At 43.4% G+C, this 20,571-nt stretch overlaps 1 protein-coding gene across 1 annotated transcript; it reads right to left on the bottom strand.

Moving 5' to 3' along the window:
* Positions 1-15,485: 15,485 nt before the first annotated feature.
* Positions 15,486-20,051, bottom strand: prok1 (prokineticin 1). The gene is made up of 3 exons (XM_034171586.1): positions 19,831-20,051; positions 16,219-16,344; positions 15,486-15,844 (listed from the first exon to the last, which is right to left on the bottom strand). Exons 1-3 carry the CDS (start codon positions 19,900-19,902, stop codon positions 15,575-15,577), a joined length of 468 nt encoding a protein of 155 aa, XP_034027477.1. The 5' UTR covers positions 19,903-20,051; the 3' UTR covers positions 15,486-15,574.
* Positions 20,052-20,571: the final 520 nt, after the last annotated feature.

Below are 20,571 nucleotides of genomic sequence, written 5' to 3'. Positions count from 1 at the left end.
TAAGGCAAGGCCATACAATAATTATGTAAAACCCCAACGGTCAAAACAACCCCCTGTGAGCAAGCACTTGGCTACAGTGGGAAGGAAAAACTCCCTTTTAACAGGAAGAAACCTCCAGCAGAACCAGGCTCAGGGAGGGGCAGTCTTCTGCTGGGACTGGTTGGGGCTGAGGGAGAGAACCAGGAAAAAGACATGCTGTGGAGGGGAGCAGAGATCGATCACTAATGATTAAATGCAGAGTGGTGCATACAGAGCAAAAAGAGAAAGAAACAGTGCATCATGGGAACCCCCCAGCAGTCTACGTCTATAGCAGCATAACTAAGGGATGGTTCAGGGTCACCTGATCCAGCCCTAACTATAAGCTTTAGCAAAAAGGAAAGTTTTAAGCCTAATCTTAAAAGTAGAGAGGGTGTCTGTCTCCCTGATCTGAATTGGGAGCTGGTTCCACAGGAGAGGAGCCTGAAAGCTGAAGGCTCTGCCTCCATTCTACTCTTACAAACCCTAGGAACTACAAGTAAGCCTGCAGTCTGAGAGCGAAGCACTCTATTGGGGTGATATGGTACTACGAGGTCCCTAAGACAAGCTGGGACCTGATTATTCAAAACCTTATAAGTAAGAAGAAGAATTTTAAATTCTATTCTAGAATTAACAGGAAGCCAATGAAGAGAGGCCAATATGGGTGAGATATGCTCTCTCCTTCTAGTCCCCGTTAGTACTCTAGCTGCAGCATTTTGAATTAACTGAAGGCTTTTTAGGGAACTTTTAGGACAACCTGATAATAATGAATTACAATAGTCCAGCCTAGAGGAAATAAATGCATGAATTAGTTTTTCAGCATCACTCTGAGACAAGACCTTTCTAATTTTAGAGATATTGCATAAATGCAAAAAAGCAGTCTTACATATTTGTTTAATATGCGCTTTGAATGACATATTCTGATCAAAAATGACTCCAAGATTTCTCACAGTATTACTAGAGGTCAGGGTAATGCCATCCAGAGTAAGGATCTGGTTAGACACCATGTTTCTAAGATTTGTGGGGCCAAGTACAATAACTTCAGTTTTATCTGAGTTTAAAAGCAGGAAATTAGAGGTCATCCATGTCTTTATGTCTGTAAGACAATCCTGCAGTTTAGCTAATTGGTGTGTGTCCTCTGGCTTCATGGATAGATAAAGCTGGGTATCATCTGCGTAACAATGAAAATTTAAGCAATACCGTCTAATAATACTGCCAAAGGGAAGCATGTATAAAGTGAATAAAATTGGTCCTAGCACAGAACCTTGTGGAACTCCATAATTAACTTTAGTCTGTGAAGAAGATTCCCCATTTACATGAACAAATTGTAATCTATTAGACAAATATGATTCAAACCACCGCAGCGCAGTGCCTTTAATACCTATGGCATGCTCTAATCTCTGTAATAAAATTTTATGGTCAACAGTATCAAAAGCAGCACTGAGGTCTAACAGAACAAGCACAGAGATGAGTCCACTGTCCGAGGCCATAAGAAGATCATTTGTAACCTTCACTAATGCTGTTTCTGTACTATGATGAATTCTAAAACCTGACTGAAACTCTTCAAATAGACCATTCCTCTGCAGATGATCAGTTAGCTGTTTTACAACTACCCTTTCAAGAATTTTTGAGAGAAAAGGAAGGTTGGAGATTGGCCTATAATTAGCTAAGATAGCTGGGTCAAGTGATGGCTTTTTAAGTAATGGTTTAATTACTGCCACCTTAAAAGCCTGTGGTACATAGCCAACTAACAAAGATAGATTGATCATATTTAAGATCAAAGCATTAAATAATGGTAGGGCTTCCTTGTGCAGCCTGGTAGGAATGGGGTCTAATAAACATGTTGATGGTTTGGATTAAGTAACTAATGAAAATAACTCAGACAGAACAATCGGAGAGAAAGAGTCTAACCAAATACCGGCATCACTGAAAGCAGCCAAAGATAACGATACGTCTTTGGGATGGTTATGAGTAATTTTTTCTCTAATAGTTAAAATTTTGTTAGCAAAGAAAGTCATGAAGTCATTACTAGTTAAAGTTAATGGAATACTCAGCTCAATAGAGCTCTGACTCTGTCAGCCTGGCTACAGTGCTGAAAAGAAACCTGGGGTTGTTCTTATTTTCTTCAATTAGTGATGAGTAGAAAGATGTCCTAGCTTTACGGAGGGCTTTTTTATAGAGCAACAGACTCTTTTTCCAGGCTAAGTGAAGATCTTCTAAATTAGTGAGACGCCATTTCGCCAACTTACGGGTTATCTGCTTTAAGCTACGGGTTTGTGAGTTATACCACGGAGTCAGGCACTTCTGATTTAAAGCTCTCTTTTTCAGAGGAGCTACAGCATCCAAAGTTGTCTTCAATGATGATGTAAAACTATTGACGAGATACTCTATCTCACTTACAGAGTTTAGGTAGCTACTCTGCACTGTGTTGGTATATGGCATTAGAGAACATAAAGAAGGAATCATATCCTTAAACCTAGTTACAGCGCTTTCTGAAAGACTTCTAGTGTAATGAAACTTATTCCCCACTGCTGGGTAGTCCATCAGAGTAAATGTTATTAAGAAATGATCAGACAGAAGGGAGTTTTCAGGGAATACTGTTAAGTCTTCTATTTCCATACCATAAGTCAGAGCAAGATCTAAGATATGATTAAAGTGGAGGGTGGACTCATTTACATTTTGAGCAAAGCCAATAGAGTCTAATAATAGATTAAATGCAGTGTTGAGGCTGTCATTCTCAGCATCTGTGTGGATGTTAAAATCGCCCACTATAATTATCTTATCTGAGCTAAGCACTAAGTCAGACAAAAGGTCTGAAATTCACAGAGAAACTCACAGTAACGACCAGGTGGACGATAGATAATAACAAATAAAACTGTTTTTTGGGACTTCCAATTTGGATGGACAAGACTAAGAGTCAAGCTTTCAAATGAATTAAAGCTCTGTCTGGGTTTTTGATTAATTAATAAGCTGGAATGGAAGATTGCTGCTAATCCTCCGCCTCGGCCCGTGCTACGAGCATTCTGACAGTTAGTGTGACTCGGGGGTGTTGACTCATTTAAACTAACATATTCATCCTGCTGTAACCAGGTTTCTGTAAGGCAGAATAAATCAATATGTTGATCAATTATTATATCATTTACCAACAGGGACTTAGAAGAGAGAGACCTAATGTTTAATAGACCACATTTAACTGTTTTAGTCTGTGGTGCAGTTGAAGGTGCTATATTATTTTTTCTTTTTGAATTTTTATGCTTAAATAGATTTTTGCTGGTTATTGGTGGTCTGGGAGCAGACACCGTCTCTACGGGGATGGGGTAATGAGGGGATGGCAGGGGGAGAGAAGCTGCAGAGAGGTGTGTAAGACTACAACTCTGCTTCCTGGTCCCAACCCTGGATAGTCACGGTTTGGAGGATTTAAGAAAATTGGCCAGATTTCTAGAAATGAGAGCTGCTCCATCCAAAGTGGGATGGATGCCGTCTGTCCTAACAAGACCAGGTTTTCCCCAGAAGCTTTGCCAATTATCTATGAAGCCCACCTCATTTTTTGGACACCACTCAGACAGCCAGCAATTCAAGGAGAACATGCGGCTAAACACGTCACTCCCGGTCCAATTGGGGAGGGGCCCAGAGAAAACTACAGAGTCCGACATTGTTTTTGCAAAGTTACACACCGATTCAATGTTAATTTTAGTGACCTCCGATTGGCGTAACCGGATGTCATTACTGCCGATGTGAATTACAGTCTTACCAAATTTACGCTTAGCCTTAGCCAGCAGTTTCAAATTTCCTTCAATGTCGCCTGCTCTGGCCCCCGGAAGACAATTGACTATGGTTGCTGGTGTCGCTAACTTCACATTTCTCAAAACAGAGTCGCCAATAACCAGAGTTTGATCCTCGGCGGGTGTGTCGCCGAGTGGGGAAAAATGGTTAGAAATGTGAACGGGTTGGCGGTGTACACGGGGCTTCTGTTTAGAACTACGCTTCCTCCTCACAGTCACCCAGTCGGCCTGCTTTCCCGGCTGCTCGGGATCTGCCAGAGGGGAACTAACGGCGGCTAAGCTACCTTGGTCCGCACCGACTACAGGGGCCTGGCTAGCTGTAGAATTTTCCACGGTGCGGAGCCGAGTCTCCAATTCGCCCAGCCTGGCCTCCAAAGCTATGAATAAGCTCCACTTATTACAATTACCGTTACTGCTAAAGGAGGCCGAGGAATAACTAAACATTTCACACCCAGAGCAGAAAAGTGCGGGAGAGACAGGAGAAGCCGCCATGCTAAACCGGCTAAGAGCTAGTAGCTGCGCTAAGCTAGCGGATTCCTAAAAACACGCAAAGTGAATAATGTGTAAATAATTTAGAGGTGATTCAGCAGAAGGAGTGCTTTAGTTAAGGCACATGAAGATTACACTGGGAAACAAATCGTTATCTAGATAACTAGATCAATCTAACTGCGCAGATTAAACATCTAACAGATACAGCAAAACACCGCTGTGCTCCGGAACAGGAAGTGATACAATACCGCAGTGAGAGCCAACCACCAGTAGAGGTGGTTGGCTCTCAACAAAGACTGTAAACACTAGCCATGGGTGCATGCTGTCATTTTTTTCTGGGAAAACAATGGCTGTTATGATCATCTTTAAATGTACTGTTGCTCAACATTCTGTCAAAGCAAGTTGATGAAATAAAAAATTAAATACTTGTAAGATCAAAGCCAATTGTCCAATATGTATTTATTGTATTTCAGACATCATCATCATCATGCTCACTGCCATGCTCACTAAAGCCCAGTTGCACAGAGAATAGAGTACCAAAAGGCGACGCTCCGATGCATTTTAGAAAACAGCCACTGGCGGCGCTGTGGAAGCACTGCCGTCATCTTGGACTGCTGATAACATCAGAATTCACAACAATGCAATTTAACTCATCAATCATGCAACATTTAGATCAATTTATACACATCCATAGTGACACAAGGAATGTAGGAGGCTGTGACAACCACTACAGTGATTCTGTGTTATTAAAAGTGCAGCCATATGTTATATATATATTGGTAATAATGTACTGTCCCTTATCCATCATGATTAGTGTTGTAACGGAGCAACATATTAACTACAAATTTTACAGTTGTGTTCAAAATAATAGCAGTGTGTCTAAAAAAAGTGAGCAAAGATCAAAATCCTTATAATACCTTTAATTTCCATACACTCCATACATGCATGGGGAATACTGCACATTCTATTCAAAATCAAAACATGAAGAATTTTTGTTATTACTTCACAGAAAGTGGAGAAAAGGGAATATTAGGCTGTTCAAAAGGCTTAGGCTTGTTGTGGCTGGCGTGCCTGGCTGGCTTTTGTTTGTCTTCTGTTTCTGTCTTTTGGTTTTCCTCCCAGGTGGTGTGCATTTGGGACTGAGTGGCTGTGTAGCTGAGTTTATCAGGACCTCACCCTGATCACCTGAGGCTGATCACGTGCAGCTCGTCAGGACTCAGCTGTGGTGCATCTACACGGATTGGAACATGGTGGCATTTAAGTCTGGAGTGCACAGTGTGTGTTTGCCAGAGACTCGACCTTGTGACCAGACGGGTGAGATCGTCGTCTTGAGAGCCATCTCATCATCAGTGGATGCAGAGAACGTCCAGGTTTGATGCATGGTCTGTGAAAGAGGAGAGGGTGAGGTCTCTCACTCGTCAGCACACTTCCTGAGGTACGTTGGGTTTTGTGACTAACATTTGTACAGTCAGTAAATGTGGTGTCCCTCACACCTTATTATATTGAGCTGTTATGTTAGTCGTTTTAATCAGCTTCCACTGCAGTGAGTTTGTGAACAAGGTGTTCCATGCCTGCAGGGTGGGAAGCTGATTAGTAATTAAGCCAGGAAGTGTTTGCTGTTTGTACACCTTTGAGTGGTCTCTCTGTGTGTAGAGTGTGGACTTACATGATGATTTCTTCATTCACAGACTCGGTTTGTCGCGGCCACCTGGGGGGTGTCGGCGGGTCCTTGGGTCCGAACTGGTTCTGGCTCCGGACCGTTAGTGCTGCTGGGAGCGCACCGTTTACCACCTCGCCAGACCGCGCACTTATTTGTTTGTATATTTATCACATCACTGTTATGTTTATTAAACTCAGTTATCCTTTGTACCGTGCTCTGCTTATTTTATACTGGGTCCTTCAAACGCTGGTCGGTTCTCCGGGCTGCGTCCGACACATAACAGTAGTCTCTGGCCAAACATCACGGACCCAGCGGTAGCAGAGATGGTAATGCGCCAGGAAGGCGGCAGCAGACGTTCAGAAGTTATCCGGATCAGTTGCGGGTGCTCTCCGCCCGGATGGTGCGTGTTTGAGAACCCATTACTGAATACTGATTTGAGCGCTCTTGCAGCTGTGTTCCTGTGTTTGTTGCCTTATCCGTGGGTCGTGGTGGAGTGTGACTGGCGACGGCTTCGCGTCACACTTCGACCGGATAAGAGGTTTAAACGGGAGCTGCAAGAGTGTGTCTGTAATGGGTGAACGCGCACGGCGGAGCTCTGTGGCACGGGTCGCTGAGCTTCCTGTGTTACAGTTGTAGCCCCGTTTCCCCGGGTGAAGATAACTACTGCGTCTGTTGTGTCAGCTCCGGTGTTACTTAGTTGAATCACATTTAGTTTGTGTGTTACACACAGCTGCGCACAGAAAAGCAGCTTGAGTTTGTTTTCTGTTACCAAAGGGGGTTTTTATTTTCAGCACTCTGGCTCCCTCTGTTGGTGACTGAGTCACATTACCGTTAAGCTCTTAAGATGGAACAGGTGTGTTCCATTTGTTTGAGCTTAACGGTATGAGTCACTTATTATTTTTGTGTTGATTCATTTTTTGTGGGTGGTTTTTGAGTTGGTTTTTGTGTGGGATTTTATTTTTTTTTACACTATTAGTGTCTGGGGTCGTGACCCTGCAGTCTATCTGGGGCAGAAACAGGACCCAAATAACTGTTTGTTAGTCTGTTAGTCTTTCTTTTTATTTCTTTTAGTTTCACCTCCCAGGGTTTGATGGGACGGTCCCCTGGGGGGTGATGGGGGGGGGGGGGGAATTGGGTTCTTTTTTCTTTTGTTTTTTTTTTTGTTGTGCCCTCTCTTCTCCTCTGGCTCCAGCCGTGTGAGCCGTGTGTGTCGGCGTTGCTGGAGTGGTGCAGTTTGGTTATGCTGGGCGTTTCCCAGGTAACCTCTGCACCCGGGAGGGGAGGGGGGGGTTTGGGGTATTTTCTTTTTATTCCCTCTCTTCTCCTCTGGCTCCAGCCGTGTGAGCCATAGGTTGTCGGCGTTGCTGGAGTGGTGCAGTTTGGTTATGCTGGGCGTTTCCCAGGTAACCTCTGCACCTGGGGGGGGGGGGTTTTGTTTGTTGATTCCCTGTTCCACCTCCGGCTTCAGCGCGCCTTTGAGCCGTCTGCCATCGGCGTGGCTGAGGTCTGGGGCAGTGGGATATACCCGCAGCTGGTGGCTGGTTTAGAAGTCAGAGGAGTGGTGCTGTTTTGTGCCGTCTGCCATAACCGCTGTTCCACTCCTCCCGGTTGGCTTCTGGGGTATAGTCACGGTTGGTGACACTGGACGTGCTTCCAGTTTCCACTGCGCCAAGGGGGTGGGGTTGGGGTTGTTTTGTTTGTATGTTTTTTTTTCTCCTTTTGTTTTTCCCCCCAGTTTCCGCCCTCAGGGTGTGACTGTGGTGTCCTCTGGGGGGGAAAGGGCTGTGGGTTCATCTAGCCATAGACGGCCGCGGCTGGGTCCATTGGTCATGAGGGGAGGCGTCTCCTGGGGTTGATGGAATGGTCCTCTGGGAGGCGCTGGGAGTCCCCATGGGTGACGTTGGATCCCAGAGGGACCTCGGCTGTGGTTATTACTCCTGGAGCTGGCGGGATGTCCTCTGGGGGGTGTTGGTCCCTACATGTTGTTGGGGGGGGGGGGGGGTGTTAGCATTTTTATTTGCAAGCTTAAGTTTGGGTTGTTTTTCTTTTCTCCCCTTCCCGGAGTTTGATGGGACGGTCCCCTGGGGAGGGGGGGGTGGTTTGGTTGTTTGTGTTTGTCTTTTTTGTTTTATGACTAATCAGACTGTGAACATGGTTGGACAAAGGCTGACCGCACAGGTTTAAGAACTCCTGGCCACACCTGTGCTAATTGACAGACAGAAACAAAGGCAAAGATGCAGCCAGAGGAGAAGACATCAACCGTTCTGTTAAATGAAGATTCTGTTGGAAGATGTATGCAGATACGGTTTCCAGCCATGGTCCCTGGAGGGGGGTGTTTCTCCTGGGCCAGGTTTGTGTGGTCGCCGGGAGGCTTCCCGTGAGGGTGGGGTGCTGTTGTGGCTGGCGTGCCTGGCTGGCTTTTGTTTGTCTTCTGTTTCTGTCTTTTGGTTTTCCTCCCAGGTGGTGCGCATTTGGGACTGAGTGGCTGTGTAGCTGAGTTTATCAGGACCTCACCCTGATCACCTGAGGCTGATCACGTGCAGCTCGTCAGGACTCACAGCTGTGGTGCATCTACACGGATTGGAACATGGTGGCATTTAAGTCTGGAGTGCACAGTGTGTGTTTGCCAGAGACTCGACCTTGTGACCAGACGGGTGAGATCGTTGTCTTGAGAGCCATCTCATCATCAGTGGATGCAGAGAACGTCCAGGTTTGATGCATGGTCTGTGAAAGAGGAGAGGGTGAGGTCTCACGCTCGTCAGCACACTTCCTGAGGTACGTTGGGTTTTGTGACTAACATTTGTACAGTCAGTAAATGTGGTGTCCCTCACACCTTATTATATTGAGCTGTTATGTTAGTCGTTTTAATCAGCTTCCACTGCAGTGAGTTTGTGAACAAGGTGTTCCATGCCTGCAGGGTGGGAAGCTGATTAGTAATTAAGCCAGGAAGTGTTTGCTGTTTGTACACCTTTGAGTGGTCTCTCTGTGTGTAGAGTGTGGACTCACATGATGATTTCTTCATTCACAGACTCGGTTTGTCGCGGCCACCTGGGGGGTGTCGGCGGGGTCCTTGGGTCTGAACTGGTTCTGGCTCCGGACCGTTAGTGCTGCTGGGAGCGCACCGTTTACCACCTCGCCAGACCGCGCACTTATTTGTTTGTATATTTAGCACATCACTGTTATGTTTATTAAACTCAGTTATCCTTTGTACCGTGCTCTGCTTATTTTATACTGGGTCCTTCAAACGCTGGTCGGTTCTCCGGGCTGCGTCCGACACATAACAAGGCTGAGTTTCTAAGAACTGCTTCACCTCTGTATGGCATTGAGCTGACCATCTTCTGGCACCTGTGAACAGGCATTCCAGCCCAAGATGAACTACATTCCACAATTCCTCTGCATTTCTTGGTTTTGCCTCAGAAGCAGCATTTTTAATGTCAACCCACAAGTTTTCTGTTGGATTAAGCTCCTAGGATTGGGCTGGCCACGTCATGATGTTAATATTGTTGGTCTGGAACCAAGATTCTGCTCACTTGCTGGTGTGTTTGGGTTGATTGTGTTGTTGAAACACCTATTTCAAGGGCATTTCCTCTTCGGGATAAACAACATGACCTCTTCAACTATTTTGATGTATTCAAACTGATCCATGCAATGAATACGAGTATATCACTTTTGAATGACCAGTCAGGAGATTCATGATCTGGTGCTTCAGTGCTTGTTTCACTCTTTGAGCTCACCATTGTGCTGTTTTTGAGTTTGCTCAGAGTGACCCCCCACCCCGCGTTCAACATTTTCCAGAAATGCACTTGCTGACTTGGTGAGTGAGAAGTTTAAGTACAGGTGGATGTAAAAGTTTTGGCACCCCTGATGATTTCCATGATTTTCCTTTATAAATCATTGGTTGTTTGGATCAGAAATATATCATAAAGCAGACAAACACAGTGATATTTGAGAAGTGAAATGAAGTTCATAGGATTAACAGAAAGTGTGCAATAATTCTTGAAACAAAATTAGGCAGGTGCATAAATTTAGGCACCCCAACAGAAAAAATACATCAATATTTAGTAGATCCTCGTTTTGCAAAATAATAGCCTCTAAACGCTTCCTATATAGTCTGGATTCTGGTTGAAGGTATTTTGGACCATTCTTCTTTACAAAACATCTCAGGGTTGTTGATTTCCAAGCATGGACAGCCCGCTTAAAATCACAACACAGATTTTCAATAATATTCAGGTCTGGGGACTGAGATGGCCATTCCAGAACGTTGTACTTGTTCCTCTGCATGAATGCCTCAGTAGATTTTGAGCAGTGTTTAGGGTCGTTGTCTTGTTGAAAGATCCAGCCCTGGCGCAACTTCAGCTTTGTCACTGATTCATGAACATGAATCAGTTAACAAGATTCCCAGTACCTGCACTGGCCACACAGCATGATGGAACCACCTCCAAATTTTACTGTAGGTAGCAAGTGTTTTTCTTGGAATGCTGTGTTCTTTTTCAGCCATGCATAACACCCCCTGTTATGTCCAAATAACTCAATTTTAGTTTCATCAGTCCACAGCACCTTATTCCAAAATAAAGCTGGTTTGTCCAAATGCACTTTACCGTACCTCAAGTGACTCTGTTTGTGGTGTGTATGCAGAAAAGGCTTCCTCTGCATTACTCTCTCATCCAGCATCTCCTTGTGCAAAGTGTGCTGTATAATTGAACGATGCACAGAGACACTATCTGCAGCAAGATCATGTTGTAGGTCTTTGGAGCAGGTCTGTGGGTTGACTATGACTGTTCTCACCATCCTTCGTTTCAGCTTATCTGAGCTTTTTCTTGGCCTGCCACTTCAGGCCTTAACTACGGTCTTCCATTTCCTCACTATGTTCCTCACAGTGGAAACTGACAGCTGAAATCTCTGAGATAGCTTTTTTAATCCTTCCCCTAAACCATGATGTTGAACAATCTTTGTTTCAGGTCATTTGAGAGTTGTTTAGAGGCTCCCATGTCGCCATTAGAAGAAATGCAAAGAGGGAAAACATTTGCAAATGGCCACCTTAAATACTCTTTCTCATGATTGAATTCACCTGTGTATGGAGGTCAAGGGTCAATGAGCTTACCAAACCAACTTTGTGTTCCAATAATTAGTGCTAAATCTATTCCAATCAATAAAATGACAAGGGTGCCCAAATGTATGCACCCGCCCAATTTTGTTTAAATAATTATTGCACACTTTCTGTAAATACTAGAAACTTCATTTCACTCCTTAAATATCAGTGTGTTCATCTGCTATATGAAATTTCTGATCCAGACAACCAATGATTTATAAAGGAAAATCATGAAAATTATCAGGGGTGCCCAAAGTTTTGCATACAACTGTATATTGATCCAAGTAATATTCCCACCCAGTTGGAAGTAAATTCGTCCAGCCAATTTTGATTTAACTTCAGTTTTGATTTAACTTTTACACACACACACACACACACATACACACACACATATAAAGATGGAGATGATAGAACTAAGCATCCATGTTATATGGGTGGGGGGGGCCTGGCTGCCGGTTTGTTTGTCTGTTTGTTTTCCTCCCAGGTGGCGTGCATTTGGGACTGAGTGGCTGTGTTGCTGAGGCTGTCAGGACCTCACCCTGATCACCTGCGACTCGTCAGGACTCACAGCTGAGGTGCATCTGGATGGATTGGAGCATGTTGGCATTTAAGACTGGAGTGCACAGTGTGTATTTGCCAGAGACTCGACCTTGTGACCAGACGGGTGAGATCGTCGTCTCGGGAGCCATCTCATCAGCAGCGGACGCTGAGAATGTCCAGGTTTGATGCACGGTCTGTGAAAGAGGAGGGGGTGAGGTCTCACGCTCGTCAGCACACTTCCTGAGGTACGTTGGATTTTGTGACTAACAGTTATACAGTCAGTAAATGTGGTGTCCCTCACACCTTATTGTATTGAGCTGTATGTTAGTCATGTATCAGCTTCCACTGCGGTGGAGTTTTGTGAACGGGATGTTCCATGCCTGCAGGTTGGGAAGCTGATCAGTAATCAAGCCAGGAAGTGTTTGCTGTTTGTACACCTTTAAGTGTTCTGTGTGTAGAGTGTGGACTCACATAATGGTTCCTTCTTTCACAGACTCGGTTGTTGCGGCCACCTGGGGGGTGTCGGCGGGGTCCTTGGGTCCGAAACAGCTTCTGGCTCCGGACCGTTAGCGCTGCTGGGAGCGCACCACGCCAGGCCGCACCTTTTTGTATTATCACTGTTATGTATTAAATTCAGTTAGCCTTTGTACCGTGCTCTGCTTATTTCATACTGGGTCCTTCAAACGCTGGTCGGTTCTCCGAGCTGCGTCCGACACATAACAATCCAGTTACTTCTAAAGTCCAGTGGTCGTATTAACCATTTGTCGTAACAATCAAGTGGTGAAGATCATGAACTCGTGAAGTGGAACACAACTGGGATCATCATAGTCAGCTGACAGATCTAATCCTAATAAAACCAGAGCAGCTTCCACGAGTCCTCCAGTATCCCCACAGATCCACAGCGGGCCATGGCCCTCAATAGTCTCCTTGCCCCTGTCACAGTCTGTTGAAGGTAATGCCAGTCTGTGATCTTGTGAAGCTGAAGTTTGAAAGATATCGGGTCATGATTTACAGAGAAAGGTCATATATTTGTTTCTGAGTGTGTTGGCAGTGAGTTTCTGACCGTGCCCTTCAGCATAATCAAACTGTGATTACAACCACATAACACTTCATGACACACTGTGAAATTGTGTTTATTTAAGCTGCATAAATGGAACACACAAAAGAAACACCTCCACAGAGAAAATAACTAACAACACTCAGCTGAAAGGTTACTTGGTTGACTGCAAAGCAGTAGTACCATTTCAATGAAACGTTCATTCATTTTATTCATTTCATTTCATTCCTTAATTTTAAAGTCTTTTGATTATCACTTGTATTTTTTCTAGGTACAGCAAAATTTGATGATTTTTAGAAGACACAAATTGATGGTTGTAGTTAGTATAGTATTTATTAGAATGAAAAGATTTTGCATTACGTGTGTCAAGAATCAAGTATCTGCAGAAAAACATCTTAGCTGCCATGGACATTCATGTTAATATGGTTGCTATGTTAGAGGGTGATACTGCAGCTTCATCAACAGCACAAATGTACTCAGCTGAATTTAGGAAGGATAGAGAAAGTGACCCAAGATCTTGAGGGCCTATGACTGGCGACACTAAGTAAATTCCTGATTGTGCTCACCACATGGTGATGAACAATAGGTGGAGGACAATTAGTCAAATCCCACTGAAATATCCCATGAGGGAGTTGAGAACATTCTACAGACAGAACTTGGCATTTCAAAGGTTTCAGCAGAGTGTGTGCAGTGTCTTCTAACTACTGATTAAATGCATAATAGATTTGTCACGTCAAGCGAGACAATGAAGCAGATCTGTATTATTTCATCGAATGTTTCTGAACCCATGCTGAGTACTGGGTCCATCACTCTGTGATATGTTCATAGAAATACTCATTGAAAACACACCCCTTCACCTCATTCAGAGAAGATTAAGGTGTTTCATCTGCCAAAAGAACTTACTGTTATTTGTAGGGAAGGTGATGATTTCATTTGTCTGTGGTGCAAAGTGCACTGGAGAGTACTCTGCCATCTTGCTGAGACAGCTGTCTGAGGCTATCAAGACCAAGCATCTAGGAACATTGACAATTGGGGTCTTCTTTTATCAATCAATCAATCAATCAATCAACTTTTTTCTTATATAGCGCCAAATCACAACAAACAGTTGCCCCAAGGCGCTCCATATTGCAAGGCAAGGCCATACAATAACATGAAAAACCCCAACGGTCAAAACGACCCCCTATGAGCAAGCACTTGGCCACAGTGGGAAGGAAAAACTCCCTTTTAACAGGAAGAAACCTCCAGCAGAACCAGGCTCAGGGAGGGGCAGTCTTCTGCTGAGACTGGTTGGGGCTGAGGGAAAGAACCAGGAAAAAGACATAACGAGAAGGGGGGCAGAGATCGATCACTAATGATTAAATGCAGAGTGATGCATACGGGGCAAAAAAAGAAAGAAACAGTGCATCATGGGAACCCCCCACAGTCTACGTCTAAAGCAACATAACCAAGGGATGGTCCAGGGTCACCCGATCCAGCCCTAACTATAAGCCTTAGCGAAAAGGAAAGTTTTAAGCTGAATCTTAAAAGTAGAGAGGGTATCTGTCTCCCTGATCTGAATTGGGAGCTGGTTCCACAGGAGAGGAGCCTGAAAGCTGAAGGCTCTGCCTCCCATTCTACTCTTACAAACCCTAGGAACCACAAGTAAGCCCGCAGCCTGAGAGCGAAGCGCTCTAATGGGGTAATATGGTACTACGAGGTCCCTAAGATAAGATGGGACCTGATTATTCAAAACCTTATAAGTAAGAGAAGAATTTTAAATTCTATTCTAGAATTAACAGGAAGCCAATGAAGAGAGGCCAACACGGGTGAGATATGCTCTCTCCTGCTAGTCCCCGTCAGTACTCTAGCTGCAGCATTCTGAACCAACTGAAGGCTTTTAGGGAACTTTTAGGACAACCTGATAATAATGAATTACAATAGTCCAGCCTAGAGGAAATAAATGCATGAATTAGTTTTTCAGCATCACTCTGAGACAAGACCTTTCTGATTTTAGAAATATTGCGTAAATGCAAAAAGGCAGTCCTACATATTTGTTTAATATGCGCTTTGAATGACATATCCTGATCAAAAATAACTCCAAGATTTCTCACAGTATTACTAGAGATCAGGGAAATGCCATCCAGAGTAACGATCTGGTTAGACACCATGCTTCTAAGATTTGTGGGGCCAAGTACAATAACTTCAGTTTTATCTGAGTTTAAAAGCAGGAAATTAGAGGTCATCCATGTCTTTATGTCTGTAAGACAATCCTGCAGTTTAGCTAATTGGTGTGTATCCTCTGGCTTCATGGATAGATAAAGCTGGGTATCATCTGCGTAACAATGAAAATTTAAGCAATACCGTCTAATAATACTGCCCAAGGGAAGCATGTATAAAGTGAATAAAATTGGTCCTAGCACAGAACCTTGTGGAACTCCATAATTAACTTTAGTCTGTGAAGAAGATTCCCCATTTACCCCCATTTATCGGGACAATGCCTCAGCTCACAAGTCAATGGCTACTATGACTGTTGTGCATCAATGTACAGTAGCTTCCATTTGGTTAACCACCTATAATACTGTCCTGATTTTGCATCACTGGAATTACATCTGTCTCCAAACATAAAAAAAGACTGAAAAGAAGCATTGTAGAAGTGAACATTATGTCCGTCATTGAAGACTTGTTTGTCCATTAGGATGAAAGCTTCTACATCGTGGGTATTCAGTGTTGTAGCTCTGTAGTCATTAAAAAATACTTTGCTAGAAAATAATCCACAGGTCTGAACCTGAAAGTCTATCACTGTTACCCTATAACCTTTTCAGCCAACTGTTGTACATTACACCTTTCTCTTCATAACATCTTGACAAACAGTTGACCAAGAAATATAGTTTTATTGAAAAAAAAAAAAATCATCTTGTCCCTTGTTACATTGTCTTACCATTTCTTTTTACAACTTAGTGGTGCTATAATAATCCCAAATGATATGCATAGGAAAAACAAATGAAGAATATACATTCAGATTTGATGGAATATCTTGTATCATTCATGTTTTTCATTAGGTCCTTAGTGGTGTTTTTTTTCTGTTGCAATTGTGATTTGAATGGTAGGTATCCATTAAAAGTCCATGTTTTGAAGTCATCGGTACATCTGTACTTGCTCTCAGCATATCTGCTGCAAACCAAGTGAGGAAGACAAGGACAGGTGTGATGTTGCCGTTTCCCTGGATAGGGTACCTGAAAGCAAGAAAAGAATAGGTATAATCTAATTTACTTTATCCGTTATCAACATGACTGGCAAGTGAGCTGATGGTTTTAAAAAGCTGCTATTTAAAGGTCTGAAATGCCATATTGATGTGGTGTTTGCAAAACTAACTGTCCCCATCTTCAGGTGATCAAAGAGATTCATTGCTCTGATTGCTTGGTTTAAGCTGAAGTGGATCAATAGTCTGTGCAGTTATCAGCAGCTTTTGGAAAGCCTCAGCCAACCTGTCAGCACTTGATATCATCAAATGCAGAGAACAAGGGTAGGTGAGAGATGAAAAAAGATCAATAGGTTTAGCAGAGAGTGAGATGCATGATGTTATGAGACAAAGTATATTTGTCATCACCTTGTGGCTAAAAGGGTGACATTCATCCCCTTCCACACCTTTTGGGATACACATTCTCAGACCCCTCAGCCATAGGCTGACAGCACAGCACAGACCAAAACCGCATTGTATGTCTCTCTCACAGGCCTGAAAGACACAGAGGAACTAAGATAAAGAACAACCCAAGGGAGGCATCATGGGAGAGTTCTTATCAAATGAAATTTGATTTTGTTTATGACAATCTCTTTTATTTATTATTTCAGTCAAGGAGGGTATGCCTTTACCATTGTCAGGTGAATGGTTGGTCAGGTTGTTTGACTGTTTGGTTGGTTGATTTGGATTTAATTAATTTAAATTATTTCATTTATACAGCGCCAAATCACAACAAAGCTGCATCAAGGCACTTCACACAAGTAAGGTCTAACCTTACCAACCCCTAGAGCAAACACACAGGAGACAGTGGTAAAGAAAAACTCCCTCTGGTGATATTGAGGAAGAAACCTCAAGCAGACCAGGCTCAAAGTGGTGACCCTCTGCTTAGGCCATTCTAACAGTTACAAGGATTTTGCAAAGTTTTACAAAGCTGAAGAAAGAGAAAACAGGAAATCAAACAACACAACTTTACAAAAGAAAAAAGAATCATTTGATGAGAAGTCCACGCAGGTGTTTGCACCACAGGCAGGTGTTTGCACCTGCCTGTGGTGCAAACACCTGCCTGTGGTGCATCCAGGCTTCCTCATACCGTCAGCGGACCTGCTCCTGCGACAATGTCTATGCCAAACACAGACTGCACAGCTGCAGGCCTGGCATCTCACAGGCAGTCCGGCGCCCTGCGGTTTGGAGCGGTCAGTCCTGCAAACCTAAGGGCCCCTTCACACATAACACAAAAGACACAGAGACCGGAAGAAAATCCGCAAACCAAAAATGAAAAGGAGAACCATGAAACATTTCACCTGCTGTTGGGAGGGATGCACAGTTGGACAGATGTGCACAATACTGCACGGCACGATATTCACCAGCATTGCAGTGCACTGATACAGCAGTCAGCTGAAGCAATATGTGTTTTAATTTACAGTATTTCCATGTGAGGACAGTATGCTGACGTCTGTGCTTCACACTGTAGTTATGCGACTTAATATCCTACAAGCCAGTACAGGTGTTCCCGAGCTATGACTTGTGAGTGCCTCGGCAGTGGACCTCGGCAGCTCACAGAAAAAAAAAGGCTCACTCTCTGTTGCTTTGTTCTGTGATTTTAATTTAATGAATGTATTATTATGTGTTTGTCCTACATCTGTCTGATGTCTGTTTTTAATCTGACACCTTGTGTGCACGGTCATGTCCAGCTGACAGTCTGTGGTCAGCTGACAGGCGATGTATGTCCACAGCAAAGCATATGAGCAAAGTGATCACAGAAGAATGAGTTCATGCCTTCACCCTTATGTGTTTTATTTAATTTCCACTATTTCTGTCTGTTATGTAAATTACAATTCACTTGGTGGAAGTGACATAAGCCAACTGGGCGGCTTCACACCGTGCCACGTGCTCAGATGCTGGCTGGTCCTTATGAGGGCACGGGCGCACGCATACACATGTGCACTGTGTGTTCTCCAGTTAAGTTGCAGGACACAGCGGTCAGCTGGTCCAACAGCACACTGCGCTGGACAGCGACTGGACTCCGGGACCCCAGCCACGGCTGACAATGTTAAATACATGGTGTGTGTGTGTGTGTTGGTGGCGGGGGGGCGAAACACTCCACAAGCCTTTTGTGTGGGGGAGTGGATGATGACGGCACACTCAACATGCCATTTGTGTGTGTGATGCCACACTCGTGTTCCACTTTAACAATTTTCACAGACAGGTCGAATGTGATTGCCTACTGTCTACTATCATACCAGGAGCGAGAATAGCGCCTCCTTTTCTAAGTGTGCGGCGAGCGGTGTTAGATGTTCATGTGTGACACTTGGAATTGGCCGACACCTGCGGAGAGGGGGATTGAATGAACACGCGCAGGGCATTTGCTGTCTTTTGGCTGCTTGTGTGTGCGAATGATTGGAGCAACAAGTGTACGAGACATTTGAGGTGGCTCCAATTTTTCATGAATGGAATGCAATTCCTCCTTTGTGCACTTGTCGGCTTCAATCATGTTATGTGTGAAGGGACCCTAAGCGATGTTTTACGTGCCTCAGACAGAGAGAAAAAGAGCTGAATCAGTCAGCCTGAAAAACTACACCTAAGGTATAATTCATCAGTAGTAAATCAACAAGAAGCAGAGAAATTACTAAGTTGATCCTTGATTGGTTATTTAAGTCCTGCAAATACTACTACTACTAGACTTGGCTGGAGAAGTAACCTACAATGGACTGGTGTCCCATCCAGGGGGATTTGTAGACTCTCATCCACTTCATGCTGCAGAATCTGGGGATAAGCAGAGGCACAAATGGGCCTCAGGACCTAATATAAGTCTTCTTCCACAGAGCACTTCAGAGCAGGAAACTCAGTGGAATAGTCAGTGAGGCCAGTAAAACCATGCTCAGTCTGGAATGAGCATGGTTTGGTGCACAAACGTCCAGAGTACACAGGTTGAATACATGCAGGCTGGTGCTAAATATATACCGTAAATAAATCATTTAGAAAAATGTAAAAAGTTGAGAAAATTTAAAAATTCAAAGTAACTGACTAAACACAATTTTGTGTTTACTCAACTTAAAAACTTTACTGAAATGTATTTTGTTTTGTTCTTTTAGGTTGAGTAAACTCAAAAACATCCATACATGTGCTTCACCTTTAAAGTTTCCCCAACATTTTTTTTACAGTGTACTCAAGCCGACCCTTTGTATTAAAAATGTTCTGACCACGTTGAACACAGCACCATGAGAAATTCCTTATTGCAAATAAATTACGCCAAGGGCTTCATGCCACAAAACTGTCACCTATGTCATGACAGGTATTCTCACATTGTGCTTCATACAAACATCATAGTACATTTTCAGCTGGGTTCATCCACTATGTAGCGCAAATGCATGTATCCCACTTGGAGTCAAAGTGAGCTCATCTTAAGCCACGCTCCTCGTGCTTAAACTGACTAAATTTGTGCTATATACACTTTGAAGTTAAATGTGAAATTGGGTTCATAGTGTTCAACCATATGTTGTGCACTGACAGATGGATTCAGTCTACAGAGTAGAGTCTTCCCCTAGTTACAATTTAAATGCATCCTCTTGTTTTCTAACAGTAAAAGATGTACCACCTATTTTACCTAATTCATTTAGGAATCAAATAAACAGCTGAAGATCAATTAGAAATGTGTTTTCCTGAAAACCTTTAGCCCAGGAAGACATCACCGTCATTTTTCATTTACAGCGGCATTACAATGTTGATATGAAATTCTCAGTAAAAGTGAACTGCAGTGTTTGCATATCCATAATTTCTGTACAGATCCCCCCCCCCACACACACACACAAAGGAAAAAATAATCAAAAATCAAGAGCATTTAAGTTTTCTTCATATACAGCAAGCTTTCTGTTACATCAGATAATTGTGGTAGTTACACACAAATTTCAAACAATGCAAACACCTGAAGTGATAAAAAAAAAAAAAAAGATTCAGGAAAAAAGAGGAGAGGCTTTGACTCACTCCCGTGATGATGGCTCCTCTGGACCAGCTAAGAGACACCAGGAGGAACAGCAGCACCGCCCTGAAGCTCATGACAGCAACAGGACAGCGGGACTCTATCCACAACGTCAACGCTGCACGACTGTCAAAGGATTCTTCGCAGTGGATCAGCAGGTCTCCAGTCAGTCATGAAGGATCCTCAGAGAGATGAACCACACACTCTCCCTCACTTTATCCACCTCAGACCCCCACCCAATCCCCTTTCTCCCTCCCTTCTTCCATTGAGATGTCTCCCTACGCACAAGGAGCATTGCCATCTTATTTATCTGACTGAAGGATGACAGTGACTCATACTTTTAAATCTGACAGACTTGTCATGTGCTTCAAACCAACACCATGAATATACTTTTTACTGGAAATGACATTAGTTTGAGAGAGGGTGATGAATACAGTGCATCCAGAAAGTTTTCGCAGCGCTTAACTTTTTCCACATTTTGTTATGTTACAACTTTATTCCAAAATGGATGAAATTCATTTTTGTTTCTCAAGATTCTACACACAATACCCCATAATGACAATGTCAAACACTTTTTTTGTTGTTGTGTGTTTGTTTGTTTTTTGCAAATTTATTAAAAATAAACAACTGGCTCAGGTGCATCCAGTTTCCACTGATCATCCTTGAGTTGACTGGACATGATTTGGAAAGGCACACCCCAGTCTACATATAAGGTCCTACAGTTGACAGTGCATGTTAGAGCAGAG

The sequence above is a fragment of the Thalassophryne amazonica genome, chromosome 6 (genome assembly GCF_902500255.1).
Source record: "Thalassophryne amazonica chromosome 6, fThaAma1.1, whole genome shotgun sequence".
Taxonomy (NCBI): Eukaryota; Metazoa; Chordata; class Actinopteri; order Batrachoidiformes; family Batrachoididae; genus Thalassophryne; species Thalassophryne amazonica.
Note: the sequence above shows the minus strand (reverse complement) of the source record. Positions and strands in the feature narration are given on the sequence as shown.

Excerpts from the sequence above, each read along its gene's own strand:
- prok1 (XM_034171586.1), bottom strand. The coding sequence starts at position 19,902 with ATGAGCTTCAGGGCGGTGCTGCTGTTCCTCCTGGTGTCTCTTAGCTGG. Across the intron at positions 16,345-19,830 it reads GAGGAGCCATCATCACGGGA|GCCTGTGAGAGAGACATACA; the intron begins GTGAGTCAAAGC and ends TGTGTCTTTCAG. Across the intron at positions 15,845-16,218 it reads GTCACCCTTTTAGCCACAAG|GTACCCTATCCAGGGAAACG; the intron begins GTGATGACAAAT and ends TCTTGCTTTCAG.